General features: G+C 44.6%; 1 protein-coding gene across 2 annotated transcripts in view; it reads left to right on the top strand.

Annotated features, from left to right (window-relative positions):
• The window catches only part of LOC142814172 (uncharacterized), a 184,645-nt gene extending 171,404 nt beyond the window's left edge, over positions 1-13,241 (top strand). Inside the window, exons 2-3 of one of the 2 annotated variants that reach the window (XM_075892193.1) lie at positions 976-1,297; positions 13,106-13,241. In XM_075892193.1, coding sequence (XP_075748308.1) covers positions 976-1,289 — 314 coding nt within the window. In that variant the 3' untranslated portion in view covers positions 1,290-1,297; positions 13,106-13,241. Of the gene's footprint in view, positions 1-972; positions 1,298-13,105 lie in introns of both variants that reach the window. The other variant, XM_075892192.1, reaches the window with a different exon arrangement.
• The last annotated feature ends 3,583 nt before the right edge of the window (positions 13,242-16,824 follow it).

Raw genomic sequence — 16,824 nt, 5'->3', positions numbered from 1 at the left:
GTGCCGTTTAGAGTACAGTTAAGGGCGGACAAACAGACAGGTAGACCAACATTTTTGCGCCGAAGGTCCCCAAGAAAAACTAACGTCTTAATGAGTGGCTCACGGATCTGCTGGTGCCGTAATCCGCAGCAAGGAACCAGTCTTAGGCCACGTTAACACTTGGGAAGTGAAGAGAAAATGAGAATGCCAGCGCAGCAGGAAAACCACGACCGCGCACGTCGTCACATTCGCTCTACCCCATCCCGACGCTGTTGCCGTCGCTACCTTGACAATTATTTCGATTTTGCCTGCTTTCTGAGAAATAAAGTTCGTATGAGAGTTACTGACGCAAAGTAGTGAAAAGAAACAGCTCACACCTATCGAAACATCGTTTCCGGAGGTTTCGGGAGTTAGGCCAGTAGAACTGACACATGCGAACGCACCGGCAGTGGCGGAGTGGTTTCAACCAGCTGTACACAAAAGCGAGACATGCTGGGGCATGCCGACTCGCTGCCACTGCACCATCTACTTCCAGAGCTCTCGGCGATCGTAATCCAAGTCGGGCTCTCGATGAACGCGTCCTCGTTGAGGCCATCAATCTTCGTCGTGCTGCACGGGTAATTTTCGATTTGAGTCGATGCGAGGCACCACCGACCCCTGTGACGCCATGTTGAATCTCCGGCCAGCTGGTTAGGTCACGTGGTTTGATCTAGCGCAGCCAAGGCTGTGAAGCGGAAACATGGATTCGGTCACGCGTGGCGATAAAATCGGTCTGAAAGCAATTCTTGCGAGCCGGCCACGCCAAGTGGTTTTCCGGCCTCTTGGGCGGCGAAACAAGCAAGTTTCCCGAGAGTTTCGCCGGTTTCGCTCTCTTCGGGGCCAAGTGTGAACGCGCCCTTAAGGTGGCGCCCTTCCTTCAGAATATAATCTTCCTGAACGAGCCGCAGAGCATGCCTGAAAATGAAGACATGTTTTTTTTTTCTTTGCCCGCAGCAGCCGGCGTGTCGTCCGAATACAACCCGGAGGTGGCCGTGGAAGAGGTTGGCCGCCTGTTCAACCTGCTCTTCCCGCTGGTGCTGCCGGACAAGATGCCCTACTCGTGGCCCAGGGGCGCGACGGGGGCGGCCTCCTCGTCTGTGGACGCCTCGGACGCGGCGCTGGCCCAGGTGGCGGCCGGGTACGGCGGCCAACGGCGGAACCCCGACGACCCCGCGTCGCTCAACCTACCAAAGCGGGGCGAGTCCGAGTGTCTGAGCCGCTGCATGAGCCAGCGCAAGCTGCATCCCATCCAGTGCCTCAACATATGCTGAGCGATCAGGCGAGTGGCACGAAAAGGATTCGAACCAAATGAACGCTCACTTCTGACACAGCGCTTCAAACGTGCAAGCTCGGGGTCACTCAAGGTGGGAAGAAACCCAAAAGCCGCGTATGGGTTACCAGCCGTCATTAGCATAAACTTTATTCAACAACGAAAGGGAAAAATGTGGGATCATGACAGGTGGCCTGCCGCTGTGGTACATACGGTGCTCACCCGAAAATCGCTGGTTCAATCCACGCCGCGGCGGACGAAGGCGAAATGCTGCGTTGCGAGACCCCTGTTCGTCGGAATTTGCGGGGCTCCTCATAGCGTGGTGTGCCATTTTAGGCTGGTCAGAAACTTAACTTTTCAGTTGACAGTTTTGACCAGGCTCTGGTCGAAACTGTCGAGATAAACGCTTCTGTGGCTACCGTTCTCACAGAGCATCTACTTGACTTGTAAACATCAATGAAGCTCAGCTGAAACTGTCTAATGCATGAAAAATGTATCTTTTGGAAATAAAATATCACCGCCAGCTCTCGCTATCATCAATATCTAGTCGTCTGCAAACTAGACATTCAACGGATACATGTACCATAAAGGACTATCAATGAGGTTGAACAAGCAGCAGCTTGGAGGACCCATTCTGTAATCCCATTGAAAGAGAGAGCGCCTAACGTCCGTTTATACATGGCAGTTCGCTTTAACTACAGATTTATTTCCATCTTCTTTTAAGCGACCATTTTCACAAACATAATACACTGGATGTTCAAAACGGACTATATAATCAGTAGTATTGGTTTGGACCTCCACAAAGAAGCGCGTTTTCATTTCACAGTGTTATCACTTGCATCGCTTGAGGCGAAGTAACGGGCGACTAGACGTGTGCTTTCGGTATGGCAAAATTTGATTGATTGATATGTGGGGTTTAACGTCCTAAAACAACCATTTGAATATGAGAGACGCCGTAGTGGAGGGCTCCGGAAATTTCGACCACCTGGGGTTCTTTAACGTGAACCCAAATACGAGCACATGGGCCTACATTTCCGCCTCCGATATGGGAAAATTACAACGTTTCGCAGAACCAACATTTCGTCATATTAATGTATAATATATTTGTAGCACTCATCGCTTCACAATTGTCTCCCTTCTTTATTTCTGTAGTTTTTTCATTCATCGATAGGACTTACAATCCCGTTGTGCTGTGACCGTTCTAATTGCCAGTTGATCCAACAGCTGCCGAGAAACCTTTAGAACAGAGTTCATAGCGTCAGCGTTTTTGGGCACGATACTGTGACTTGAAGTCCGCCTCGGTGGAGTAGTGGCTGCTCGGCTGTTGGCCCGAACGAAGGTCGCGGGAGCGATCCCGACCGCGTTCCAATGGAGGCGAAATGATCGACGCCCGTGCACATGAATTGTACGATGTCAGCGTACGTTAGAAACCCCAGATTGTCAAAATTTCAGGAGTCTTCCCCTAAAGCGTCTCTCATAATCATATCTTGGCTTCAGTACGTAACACCCCAAATGATTATTATTATCATTTGCGTAGCGCGTCTTAAAACTAGGTAATATCTACTAGCACGCTGGGGACAATGAAATAATTATAGCAAACTTTAACATCGACGCCATGCTAAGAACACGAACGCTTCGCCGGAGAGTTGAACCTGCTGCTTCGTTCTTAGTAGCTCATGGCGACAGACACTTAAGCCGCCGCGTCGGGTTTCGTCCACCACCCCCTCTATCGTTTTACACATTATGATCAATATAGCGAACTCTAACATGGACTCCTTCATGAAAGTTCAAACGGTACCACCACACGCGACCACATGCGTATCACAGACCCCAAGACGTGACGCCATTTTTCGCGTTATACAAAAAAGTCGTCTGTATAGATGAAACCAGGCGTTGACCCAGCTCTGCCCTCAAGAACGTGCGTACCAAGAAGCGGCCACCGTGGCGAATGAATTTCTCTCCTGCACCGTTCATTGACAAACCGAACAACAGCACACGCCCTGTGCCCAAACGAATTTCGTCTCATTAACCTTGCTCCCAATTAGAACAGAGTTTTGCCAAATCCTCCCGGAGCACAATAAGTCCGCCTTGCCTCAAACCGAAGTCTGTTGGCTCTCCTTTCTTTGTTACTGTTGACCTACTTCATTTATTTTTATATCTTAGTTTTTCATCTTCAACATATGTGATCCTTGCAAATAAAGCATTCAGTTCACTTCAATTTGCTTATGGCCCACAAGTCTTGATTATTTATTTGATGAGTATTGCTTCTTTACTTCTATGAATAAATTAGGGTAATTAGCCGCGAACACGTGTTTGAGCGTTTATTATCCATGACCGCAAATCAAATTTTACATTTTTAACAATTTAAATTGACATGCGCGTGCATTCTATTCGGCCACTCTGCGCACATAGGCGCGCCTGTCCATGACGGTAAGTGTACCGCACGCACTATACCATCGTGATGGTCATGTTCGGCTTTAATTTGACGCCGATCGTACATATCGACGCAAGGTGTCACACGCCTTCTCAAATTCCATTTCGTCGACTTCATCACTGGGGCTGTATGCTGCAGGCTTGTTCCGCCTGGCGTGACATTTAAATTGGTCGCCATTCGAGATATCCGCCCCGTGGAGATTTAGAAGCTATCATTTACATAGTTTTGCGAAACACCAAGCATAACTGCGACAAGCAGCAGAAGATCACAAAATATGATCAAGACTCCATATAGTACAAGCGCTATAAGTGATTCAGCATGATTTCATTGGGCCAACAAAAAATGCAGAGTAATGCAGTCACGCCACCATCGCTTAGTTTGAGTGTATTCCAAACACTGCTAATAGTCTCGCAAAACCAGCTTCACAGAGATTCTATATATATATATATATATATATATATATATGTATTGTTTACTCGTCACCGTCAGGCTAATTCTCAGAACTGCTACTGAGGTCTGCTGCTACTCCAATTTATATTCTGCATATTTTGTTTAAAATTGATATGTTAAATTGGATGTACTGATTGCGTTGTTCATGAAAGTTGGACGACTTCTGTCATCATTACCTAGTTTCATTCGTTCGTACACTGCATTGTTATGAATGAGAGCGAAATGAGGCTAGTTGGGTTTCATCTTGCTAGGAAGCGCAGCCGCTATTACAAAGAACACACAACACAAGCGCTTTGTAATAGCTGCTGTGCTTCCTAGCAAGATGGATCCTTACCAACTGGCCCGATACAATTGTTTATTTAGTTGGGTTTCATTGTTGATTTTCAAAACTGCGCTACAGTTACTGCGAAATATTAAGTTAAGGAAAAAACACGAAACTGACTAGACCTTACAAGCACAAACTATCAGCCCAATTTATTGGAAATTAGTTTGAAGGAAGAAGACTTTCAGGAAAGAGAAAGATTTGTTTCCGAGTAGAGATGGGCGGAAATCTTGCTGTACTCTACAATCTTGAGCTTCATTTGGTGTCCTCTTTTAACTTCGTACTTTTTAATCATTTTGATGAATGTTTTTGTACATATCTCCAAGTTAATTCATTATTTACTGTCATGGGCAACATGCCTGTTTTTTATAACTTTGTAATTTCTGTTTTTGTTTAGTGAAGAAGGCAATCAGGCTGTGACCGCAAGTTTTTTTTTTTTTCCCTTTGCACCAAATCACGTCTACAATGTGTTTTCATGTAGTTTTCACGTGGTTCAATAAGTTCGAACTCAATATCAGAGAATTAATGATACCTAACGGTAATTGCTTGTACTGCAACAAATAAACATTTCAATCAATAAGTAATGTTAACGTCCCAGAACCACGCTATGATTATCTAGATTATCTCCTGTTCTCTAACACGTGCAGGCCTCCACCGAAAGGCGCGGCTGGCATCGAACCTGCAACCCTCGTGTCACCAGCTGAGCTGCCTAATACCGACGCCACCCGAGCGGAACTTTTTAATCAATAACAGAAAACTACGACATACACTGCGCCACTAAATATACCAGATTTAGAAGTATTGAAACAGTACCAATTTTCGTGGTGAAGATAATAAAAGACTATGACGCACGCAGATGCAGCACAACCAATCACACGAAGGCGCAAATCGTAAGTGATTATTCTGGCAATGCCAATTTCAGAAATTGCCAGTACTCAATCGCCGTTCCCGATTTCTCCGCTCAGTTGGGTAGGGTGGCCCATTATAGCGGGCAATGGTCAACGCGCAGAAAATATCTCACCACTTTTAAGACGCCATTCATTCACGGCAATGAGAGTTACCGAACTAAAAACGACGAGCCCAATTTCTTTTGTTCTACTTTTTAACGCTGCATTTAAACACTCTCGTCAAGCAATTTTACAAGTCCTTAAGAAGTAAATTTGGTCCACATAAACAGCCCCGCCATGGTGACATGTGCTGTATATATATACATGGGACGTTTATGCCTTCACTCAGCCGGGCTGAAGATAGCGAGTTTATTCAGATGGTAGCTGCATTTCGAACGAGGCAAAATGCAAAAGATGCTCCCGCGCGCATATTAGGATGTACATTTGAGAAATCCCGGTGGTCGAAATTGGTCGAGTGCCCCGCTTATTGGCGTGCCTCAGAATCAAATGAAGATTTCGGCACCACAAATCTACAAAACCGAAATTATTCCATGAACTGGTTCTAGCCTAAGCAAACGTTACGAGGAAAGTATTTTTATTTCAAAAACTGCGAAGAAAGATTGATGCACGCTCGCCTTTTCAAGTGACGAGTTGGAGTTTTAAAGCAGCTCCACACGACTATATACTGACGCGGAATAATTGTGGCAACTACTTTGAGACTTTACTGTACAAGACGGATTCACGAGTTGCAGGTCTGGCAACACTGCATTCACGGCTTTGATCTGTCTTCTTGTTGAGGCAGCAGTGGATTTCTTCGCACTATTCTTGTTTCTGAACGTAAGCACTTCCTTTTTAGTTAAATTTAAAAGTTACAGCTATTTCCACATCTTTTTCTTCTCTGAAGATAACAACGAATGAACGGCTGGAAACATTGGTTAGGTGAGTTACTATGGCGAGCAAACTCCGCTTATGATAGCTATACTCAGTTTAGTAAGACGACGTTTTCTTCTGCTAATAGCTCATGTTAGAAATTGCGAGCACGGTCAGCACGCTTTAGTAAAGATATGCCACTATCACGTTTCGAGGCGCAATTGCTGTCGTCCCTTTGACATGGGTAATATAATGACCCATGTTGACTTCATTAAAGCTGTAGTTGCTTGAATGCTTGACGATGTGGCACGGGTGCTGCGACTTAGCGCGAGAAGCTACAACGCGGACGGCACATGCATCCACAGGCACGTGCAGACACACAATGACTTATAAAATAAAGCTTCATTGAATATGCAAATGTCATGTAAATTTATGCATACAGCTAGAAATGCATTCAAACTGCCCTATTTTTTGTGTGTGCTCGAGCGGCGTTATACCTGCCCTGCTTCGCATGTTTTCATACAACGGCATTTCTATAGGGTTCTGCGTCCAAACAAAACGCGACCTGAAGATGGTTCAGAATAAGCAAGAGCCAACGAAAGCGAAACACTTGCTCCATACACGCCTACTTCCTATTCATGCACTTCTATTCCACATAAGTCAGTTTAGGCGAAAGTTCTCACGTGATTGGGCATTCCTTCGAACATCATGTCATTTAGCAATGCTCTTCCGAATGTCCGTTCGGCGAAAACTGTAGGTGCGGCAAAAAAGTGCTACACTAAAAATGGGTTCAACTGGCCGGTCCCACAGTAATTTACATATTCAAGTTTTCCTTGTTTCGTTTTGTACAGTCATTGAAAAAAAAGAGAGAGAAACTGACTTAAGGGAGCTGAAATCATTTCGATAGAGTCCGATGCCGTGACATCACCAAAAAATCTGCCCTTCAGGCCATGAGACATTATATGTGTTCCATTAGCAAAAATTTTTGATCACGCATTTCGCAAGTCAAGTTACCGGGTTTGATAAAATTCGCAATGGTGGTTCGAATTCACAAAAATGGAGACTTCCCAAAACCACCGGCCGATATCTACATTAAGTGCCATAAATATGGTGTTCGAAAAAGTTAATTCCAAACAGCTACTGAATTTTCTCGATCAAAAGTCTGTACTAACAAATACCCTACATGGTTTTTGGAGCAATTGATCAACTTCAATTATAGAGCTATTTCGTTCAGGTATGGTCAACTCTTACCTAGACAAAAACATGATCGTAATTGATGTCTTCATCTATGTCACAAAATCTTTCGACACTGTTCAACATGATACACTATCTTCACAAATTAGAACGGTGTGGCATAGGAAGGGGAAGAGCTATTTAAAAGATACCTCCCAAACCGACAGCAAACGGTTCATTTTTGCAACACCAATTCAGGATTTTTGCGCATTACATAGGGAGTACCGCAGGGATCGGCCCATGTTATTTTCTCTGTACATGACTGACCTCCCTTCAATATTACCACTCCAGTCATGTAAGCTGAGGACACTGCTGTCATCTGCGCATACGAGTTCATCGATGGAGCCTTAAGCTCGGCAAACAAAGAAATGAAACAAATTGGTGATTGGTTTCAAGGCAATAAACTGGCTTTAATTGTTAGTAAACTAAAATGCATGGTAATTCACTCCCCGTAAAAGCTCGTTGATTTGGACTCATTTGTGCTTCAGACTGAAAACGAAGCCATAGAAAGAGCAAGTATATCGCTTGGAATTGTGTTGTCACTTTAACTGGAAAATACACTCTTGAAAGTTCGCGACACTCTGCTATACGCTTTTCAAGTGTAGCTAGAACTTCCATGCGGTAACTACAAAAACAACACACTTTGCCCTATTTCACCGCCAACTGTCGTATTGTATTGTATCTCAGGGCCAAACATATGACTCATGTCTAAAACCACTTACAGTCCTGCAAGAACGTGCTATCCTATCAAACGCAAACTATATGGCCACATCTAAATCCTTCTTTCGACAGTATCAAATAGTGCGTCTACAACTAGTCCTAAATTGTAAAAATCGTTCACAAGTCTCTAGCAAGCGACGTTCCTCTTCAGCACCTCCTTTTTGTGCGTTCAAGATTACAAATAAGAGCTTGAAATCATGGTTAAATTGTTTATGGAAAAGGGCGACTTTATGGCGTTAGAACGTCATCGTGTAATAACCTACCAGTGCAAGTAAACAACACAGTGCTTGCATATTGATGCTCAAATGCCATTGCAAAGAGCTCTAATGGTATGTTTAACAGTGACATGATGTTAAACAATGTTTTGTATGCTGAAAAGGAATGCTGTTAACAGATGTAGAGAAATAATATATGTTTCAATACGTTCCCTATGCAACCCACAACCTGTTCAAACTCTACAGTATAAGTCGGATTTTCTTTTCAATGTGCTCTGTATCTTTGTACAGGCCATATGCTTTTCAAAACAATCTGCATCTTAAGCTAGAAAGTCGTTCATTGTAGAACTCTGTCTCCTGCCTGTAATTGGATCCATACTAGCATTCTCTTAAGAATACTGCTGTTTCGACGTGTTTTTCTTTTACTCTATTTTGTTTGATAATAATTAAGCTCGATGTGCAATGTCCAATGCCAGGCACGAACTAGGGGTGATTTCTTCGCGTTATTTGTTGCGAATCGACCGGTTGTATGGCCTGTGGTACGAAAAACGCCAGGTCTCACAGCACAGTCGTAACAAATGCTGGATGAGTGGCCTTTCCAGAGCCCGGTGTAGACTCTCATGGGGGAACTACTACAAGCTCAATCGCAAGACATCATAAATCATTATTTTTATGATGTATGTCCTTAATCGTCTTTCTGCAGATAAGCGATGCTACGCATCTCTAAGGCAGAGGGTGAAAACTTGAGGCACAACAAGAAATTTTTATGTTGATGTGTGATCAAGTCACCTTCAAATTTAGGACCTCTGTAGTCATTAGTCGCTGAACGTGTTGAGTGAAAGTTCTTTGAGTGTCTCTGAAGAGATAGTGTCCCAAAAGGGAGCCAGCTTCTTTTGGAGTTATCAGAGCCTAGTTGACTTTCTGTCCAACAACAATTGGAGTAAGATATCACACACTCCCGGGGCTGCCCTAAGGGTACTCAGACACTTTGAAGTGCACGAAATGTTGTCACGCGTATCTCTTCACGGCGAGATCGGGCTATAGGTGGCAGCACCGTTCCCGCGAAAGTGTGGATACGCGGTCGGCGGCGCCTACACAAATACACGCAGCGGCGCTTCGTTGCGTGCAGTCTGAACCGGTTGTCAGCGGATAAAATCCATTGACTACAGTTTACGGTTGATATTTACGCTCTTCTTTACTGAATCAGCGCACGACGTCTATGCAACGTTAGCGTTACCCGCGAGTAAAGCGCTTTCTGTCTTTCATAAGGACTCTTGCCATTGGTGACTATCTTCTTGTTTTCGCACTAAATCACGCCTCTGGTGTGTTGTTTGTACGTGGTTAGCTTGTGTTGCGCCTGCTACGCACTGCTGTAGCGTAACTGAACTATTTACTTACATCTATGTCATCCACAGACTACAAAAAAAAGAGAGAAAGAAAGATCGTAGAAATCCCGCCTATCTGTGCAGTTATAGTTCAGTACCACCGTTCGCAACTTGTACGCATATGATTTTTTTTTTGTTCACCATGAAATGTGGCACAGTCATTAAGTCTAGTCAGGAAAGCTTAGTAGCTGACGGCGCTCTACGCTACACTGCGTTTACCAGGTGTACGCACATGTTCTTGCACCAGTAAAGATATAAAACTTCTTATAATTCATTATTCTGAGATGTATAGTTATGTGCCTGCTTTATTTGTACAGTGAGTCGTACCTTTCCTGTATTGGCCCTCAGTGGAAGGTTGACAGTATTTTTATGTTAATTAATCAATTATCAATTAAAAATGGATGAGACTTCAGCAGTAAGCTTCCATCGATAAATTACGTGTATGACAATGCTACAAAAGAAGGCCTGGTTACTGGGACAAGCATGTTTGTTTTATTTTATGTTTCAAAAAAATATGCCCACTATTTCCCGTCAGTCATTAACATTGCCACACAAACGCTGAAGACAATGTAAACAAGATGAAATTTTCAGTGAAATCCTACTATAATATATATAAGGCATGCCGTCAAAATTAATTTTCAACGTCTGCGCTCTTTAAAGTGTTCATATATTTAAGCACACAGCTGCACACGGTAACTCTGTTTCAAGTACAGATTAAGTACCGAGAGGTCACAGTTTATGTGATAGTAATAAATTTTTAGTGGTAGCACGGTAAGATAAAACACAACTAAGACTCCTCGCATAATCGATAAACTAAAGTGCCGTAGTTTAAACTACACCTACCAGCCAGCCGCAAGTGCATGCCCTATAGTCTGTTTTTTTTTGTTTTTTTAACAACCAAGTTGCTATAAAACGCTGCATTCACACACCACTTAATAGTCCTCATGTTTGGTAGCATGCCAAGAGCATAATTTGTGATGTGCTCTATACAGAAAGCGGCACCCATTTTGAAACTATTCTGGTGAATGTAGAGTACGACGACCATAAACAGCACTCTGGAAAGTTGCACTCGCCGATCTTATTACAAGTTATTAGCAGCCTAGCAAGAATAAATGCTTTCGTACGTCGTTTCACGCACACGTAGAAACAGTTACACTCGCGCTGACATGACCGGACAAACCACATTTCGAGAATGTGAATGACGTACGCGCACATAGAAACACGACGTGGCTCTCAGACGACACACGGAGCACTCCACGCTTTGCATTTTCGGCCAGTTGCCGCCAGGCGGCGACTCTGCTCGATCTCGTGGCGAATAGTTCTGCTCATTACAGCTAAACAGGTTGCAGCAGCGCGCGGATATTTTTGTTGTAGTATTTGTTTTCAAATATGTTTAAAAATACAACACCGAATTTCGCGGGTTAGTCAAGAAATATATTTTCCAGCAAGATCACGACGACTTAGTAACAAGCGAAGATGACGTAAATGCGCTTCTCAACAGAACCGTATATTGCTTCTCCAATACCGATGTGACATGGACAGTGACAAAAGACTGACAATAAGCGATGAACTGCCGGCATTAAGACGTAAACAAAACAAAAATAAGAATTAAACCTGGACATTTGCGAAGCTATTCGCCATTAATGAAACGCAGTGTCATTCGAAGATGCGAAGTTTTAAATCTGCCGGTTATTGGTGACAGGGATGTTTCACTCTTCAATGTTCAGACATTTCATTCTGGAAATCGAACGTCAATTTAACTTTCCTACCTTTTTAAAAAGCGCCATGATAAATATTGTGTGAACTACTAAGATAGTCGCTATCATCATCGCGGATTAGACCGGTGTTCGAAATAAAGAAAAGGTCGATCGGGTGGGCTTCGCCATGGGGCACGGTGGCTCGTCCTTTCCTCAACCCGCCATATTCTCACAAAATCCATTGCCGATTATGAATGACGTCATAATCACTTCTATAGCGTGCAAGGGAATGAAAGCGAGCTTCATGTATACCTATATAGGAGTAGCCGTGAGACTGGATCATGATGTAGAAGTGGAAGAAGCATGGGGCTCAATTTCATTACTGCTATGCTACTCATCATCATTCCACAGTGCAAACGTGGCAAAAGTTGGCAACAAGTAAAATTCTGGTGTGGCCTAGCATGCACCATACTGTCTTTGCTGCCGGTACGGTCCCTTACATGACCATAAGCGGACGTGCCCCATTCATCTCTCACAAACGCTTTACCCGCCACCACGAGCGCCGAACTACTTTTTTTTCTCGGCGTAAGGAGCGGCCGCGAGAGAGCAAACTCACTCCATTAGAAGATTTCACGCGGCTCCCGCCTTTGAGGCGAAGCGTTGCTTTGAATCTCGCTGCTGGCACCGGCATTCTGAAAACGTAGGCGGGCACACTTAACGGAAGGCCAGCCTGCCGCACGCTACCGAGCGAGCAATCAATCATGCGACCGCTTTACACCGCCGCATGCCAAAAAGTCCCTAGCGAGACCATTTTGACGTCACTGTCTGCCCTTGTGTATATTCGCTTAGCTTCCCTAAGCGAAGCAAAGGGGTCGATAAAGGACAGTAAGGCTGTATGTTAAGTTGTTAACGTAAAATACTATTATATTGCGCTAACATGCAGCTATCTCAAGAAGGTACATCATTGTTGGCTAGCATACTGCAATCCATACATAGTTCGCACGACAACGCTACATCAAATAATACTTTAGAGGGCTTTCTTCCATCCCACAATTCTTCGGTAACGCTCTTCGTGGAACATGCGTTTTCCCTATGTTCTCGCGTGCGCACGGCTTGCTTGCGTGACGCTCTTATGCACACCTTCCTTGGCGCACTTTTGCTCAGACCGGGGGAACTAAATACTCACATGCTGGCCATCTTTTTCTCCTTCACTGGTGTGCCCTTGCTCATCCTGGCTAAACGCCACTACCTCCGCGATTGGTCCACCTTTGACAAAGCAGCGATGCAGTGTGACGTCTCAGTGACGTCATCACGCGGTGATTCACTCGTGTTGACGCCGCCGACGCCGCTCGAATTTTGCATATGACGAAATATCAAAAGGTTTCGTCTTATAATCTTGGTGATGGTAGGCGAGATCAAGACACCGTTTGCAGAGGTTCCTCATGAATGCATATTTTTCTTACCGGTTCACGGGGGTCTGTGAAATTAAGCACTACTTTTCACTGCCCTTTTTAATGTTTTACAGTTTTATCTATTGTGTAAAAAGCTGTGTTGTATGCATGAACAGTCTGCTCAGACCTGCCTGCATCTCTATATGTTTGCAGGTGCCCGGAACCACACAGAAGAGTTCAGTGATTTTGACGCCGTACTGGAGGACGGCAGAGAAGAAAGATCCCAGAGCATCCCAGATCCTTCCTTCTATGTTTCCACTCGTGCCGGAGCGCTACCAATGGACGCGTTTCTGTTGTAACGGCGTACCAAATGCAGTGTATTGGATCGAATGATGCAAACGAAAAAAGAAAAAGCTAGACTGTCCTGACTTGTGTAGAGTTATCCGCGGAGTCTAGCACAGCTTACAGCCTCTCTTTTTTGCTGATATCTAGAATGTCCATAACCGCCATAAGTATGCCGTTCTTATCGGCTAAGCTATCAGGCAGCCAAATGTTCACGGTATGCTTAGGCGTCAACAAGCAATCAGTGTTCTCTCATTGTGTGTGAAAGATGAAACCTGCTGAGTGTCACGTTGTTGTCGAAAAAAAAACCAATATAAGGTTTGTGGTAATAAAATGGTCAGCGCGATCAGTTCTCTAACCCATTATTGTTGTTATATTTGAAAGTTCTTCTGAAATCACTATTTGAAATACTCGTTCGGTCGATGAACAGAGTCAATTTTTATTAAAGGGAACATGGCAGCGCGTGGCCTGTGTGCTGCGGCGGCTGCTGGTAGCGCGTTCAAGCGGGAGCGAGAGCAAGCACAGCCTCTTTTCGCGCCTTCTCGCAGCGAGCAAAACAAGCAACCACTGATGATATGGAACCAGCAGCGAGCCTCCTACTCCCCCCCCCTTCTTCAAGTCGATTACCGGCCTCTTGCATAATTTTCTTGACGGGGAAGGAAGTTGCAGTCATGTCGCTGGTTCCATATCACCAGCGGTTGCTCGTTTTGCTCGAAGCGAGAGACGCGAAAAGAGGCCGTGCTTGCTCTCGCTCCCACTTGAATGCGCTGCCAGCAGCCGCCGCAGCACACAGGCCATGCGCTCCCGTGTTCCCTTTCATAAAATTTGACATTGTACATCCGCCTTCATTACTGAGTTCGTCGTTATGTCAAAGCGCATAGATGTTTCCTTTGTCAATCAACTCTAGGACGTTCAAATAACAGCAGTTACAGTTTGTGCAAAATTGCAGTGTTCACAGCGTGATTGTGACAAGCTAGAAGCGTTGTTTGGCGTCGCAACAGTAGGTATAGTAATAGTAGTATTACTTGTGCTACGAGATAATCATCACAGCGCTACATGACGCAGAAACTGTGGCTTCAGTCTAACCTATAGACATTATTTGTTTCTAACCAAACCATCGGGTTTGATACCCTTCAAAAATATCGATTGAGGAAACAGTGGTACCCTGGCCATACATGTTTGATTAGTAAAACACCAAGTGTGTTTCATCAAAGCATCGAAATCGGTGTCCAGTACGTGTACGGCACTGTGCACAATAGGGAGCGTGGTCCAAATAAAAAATATAGAAAGCGACGTCACTTTAATCCCCTGATGAGTCAGCTGTTGTCGCAAACCATATCGGGCAGCACCGCGTTTCTCGCAGTAACAAAAACTCAATTCCAAGCTGATTATGCATTACTTTCATTTGCAACTTACGAGAAAGGCATGCTAGTTTTTTTTTTGTTTTTCGTGAGCCAGTGCTAAGCGTTTTACTCACGCAGAATACCCGATGTAGTACACAAACGCATTAACTAACGCGTGACGAAGCAGCACCTCCTTTCACTTGTACTTGTTGGCTCTGCACGCTAAGAATTCAGCACCCACAACGACAGCGTTGTTTCTAAGCCATCGTACTACGAGAGTCACCACCGGACCGGCCCCTTTATCGAAGTCATTCAAAAAAGAGAATGAAGCGCCATTGCATGACGCGCTTCAAGTTCTTGTTAATTACTGCTTTGTCTGCATTCGTTCTGTTCGAGGTACACTTGGTTCATGCTCACTTAAATTTGCTCCTTGCCTCTTCGCGAAAATCTACACAGATGCGAAAGTGACGTGAAAATAGACAAGGTTGAGAAGAAAGTGTATAAGAAAGAAAAGAAAAAAAAACTTTCGGATTCTGGGGTTTCTTTAACTATCTCTTAATCAAAGAAACTGACCCTCATGAGGTATTGCGTCAAATATTTCTGCTTTCCCCACACATGTCTATTAAAGTCCAATGGGCTCCTAACCCGCAAAACTTCCAACAAAGACTGGAGTTCCAGCACGGTACGATTGCACGCAGTCTCACGTTGATAACAGCCAAAGCATGGCATTGGCGCACCGGGGTGTTGAAGAGCTTAGCTTGCCGCCAAATTCCCCAGCGCGACGCCTAGCACGCTAACGCCGCGTGCCCCGATTAGTGCTGTCGTCGCCGTTCCCTTGTGTGCTCATCTTTTGTCAAATCACGGCAGTGCCACGTATAGTAGCAGACTTTGTGTTCCTTGAGAGGGAAACGCCCTGTTTCGGTCTCCCCTCGAGAGTTGGAATTCTCGAATACGAAGTGATGCGAGCGAAAAAAAAAATCTGATGCCCCTTCGTAACCTTGCATAAGCCCGCGATGTATTCGCGATGGGTCGACTTGGAAATCAGCGTAAAGCGGAAATCGTACGCCGGGCTCTAAAGCTTTCAGTCTCCATTTATTTATTTTTTGTTTTCTTTATGCCAGTATGGCAACGTGTCTTTTGTTTCAATAAAGACGTTGTACCCAGCAAGCTCCAATGTGTGTTGCGAAGTCACTCACAGAAAAAAATCAATGAAAAAATCAAGAAAATGCCATTGTCAATTCTTTGTTCAGTTATTGAATCAGTATTGCACAGCATCCCTGAAACTTCAGTATAATCTTTGACTCGGGCAGTCACTGAAAATTACAGCGCTTCGGCAAATATGAGGCATCACTGATCGCAACAGAGACTTCGTGGTAACACGCCGACGACAACACATAGGTATACTTCAAACGCCGCCTCCAGCATCTACTGACTAAGGTAAGGGCAAGAGTAGCAGCCATCAAAATAGAAATCATGTTCTCCCTTTGCCAGCCGAGCAACATTTCTCAAGCAACGACTGCTGAAAGACTAACAAAAATTAAGCTTCACGTGAACTTAAAGACGAGGTCTTGAACGGGTCCAACTAGGAATGTACCTGTTCCAACGAGGGAAAGTGTCTTCGTAGGCTAACGACTGTCTTCGTGCCCTGACTAAGTAACGTCATTTTGTCGAAACGTTTGCCCTGTTAGGACTGGCCTCGTCTAATCACTCTCGGTCACTACGGAAATTGTTCTTTATTATGCAGCAACTAGTGATTATTATGCTTCCATTAGTGAGCATACATGAAATACGTTGCCATCCCCTACTACTGCTATTTTCTATTTCAATAACAAATTCTTCTCATCTTGGCACAAGTGACGCACCTCGCTCATTGACCCCAGCAGTTTCTTGAAGCGGCACGTTGTCGCAGCTTGGACACGTGAAGCACACCACCCAGAAAATCCGGCTCATTGCCACCTTGGTCTGCTTGAGTTCGAGGCCTCCCGCTGCGAACGAAGCCTGTCACGGCGTCAACAGCGAGGCGTCCTTTTGTTCTTATCCACCACCACCAGTCTTTCACTTTTTCCTTTCATCCTGCATCACTCATTTCCAGACGCGCGCAATGAAGACATGCTTTGTCTGCCGGCAAGCACTAAGCAGGCGTGTAATTCATGTAGGTTGACTTGAAATATCTCCACGTCGAGACGCTACTTCTCGGGCACGCAGCAATCCCCCGAGAATGTTATTTTCTTATTTTCCGCCTATATA

Source organism: Rhipicephalus microplus, chromosome 4 (assembly GCF_043290135.1).
Source record: "Rhipicephalus microplus isolate Deutch F79 chromosome 4, USDA_Rmic, whole genome shotgun sequence".
Classification (NCBI taxonomy): domain Eukaryota; kingdom Metazoa; phylum Arthropoda; class Arachnida; order Ixodida; family Ixodidae; genus Rhipicephalus; species Rhipicephalus microplus.
Note: the sequence above shows the minus strand (reverse complement) of the source record. Positions and strands in the feature narration are given on the sequence as shown.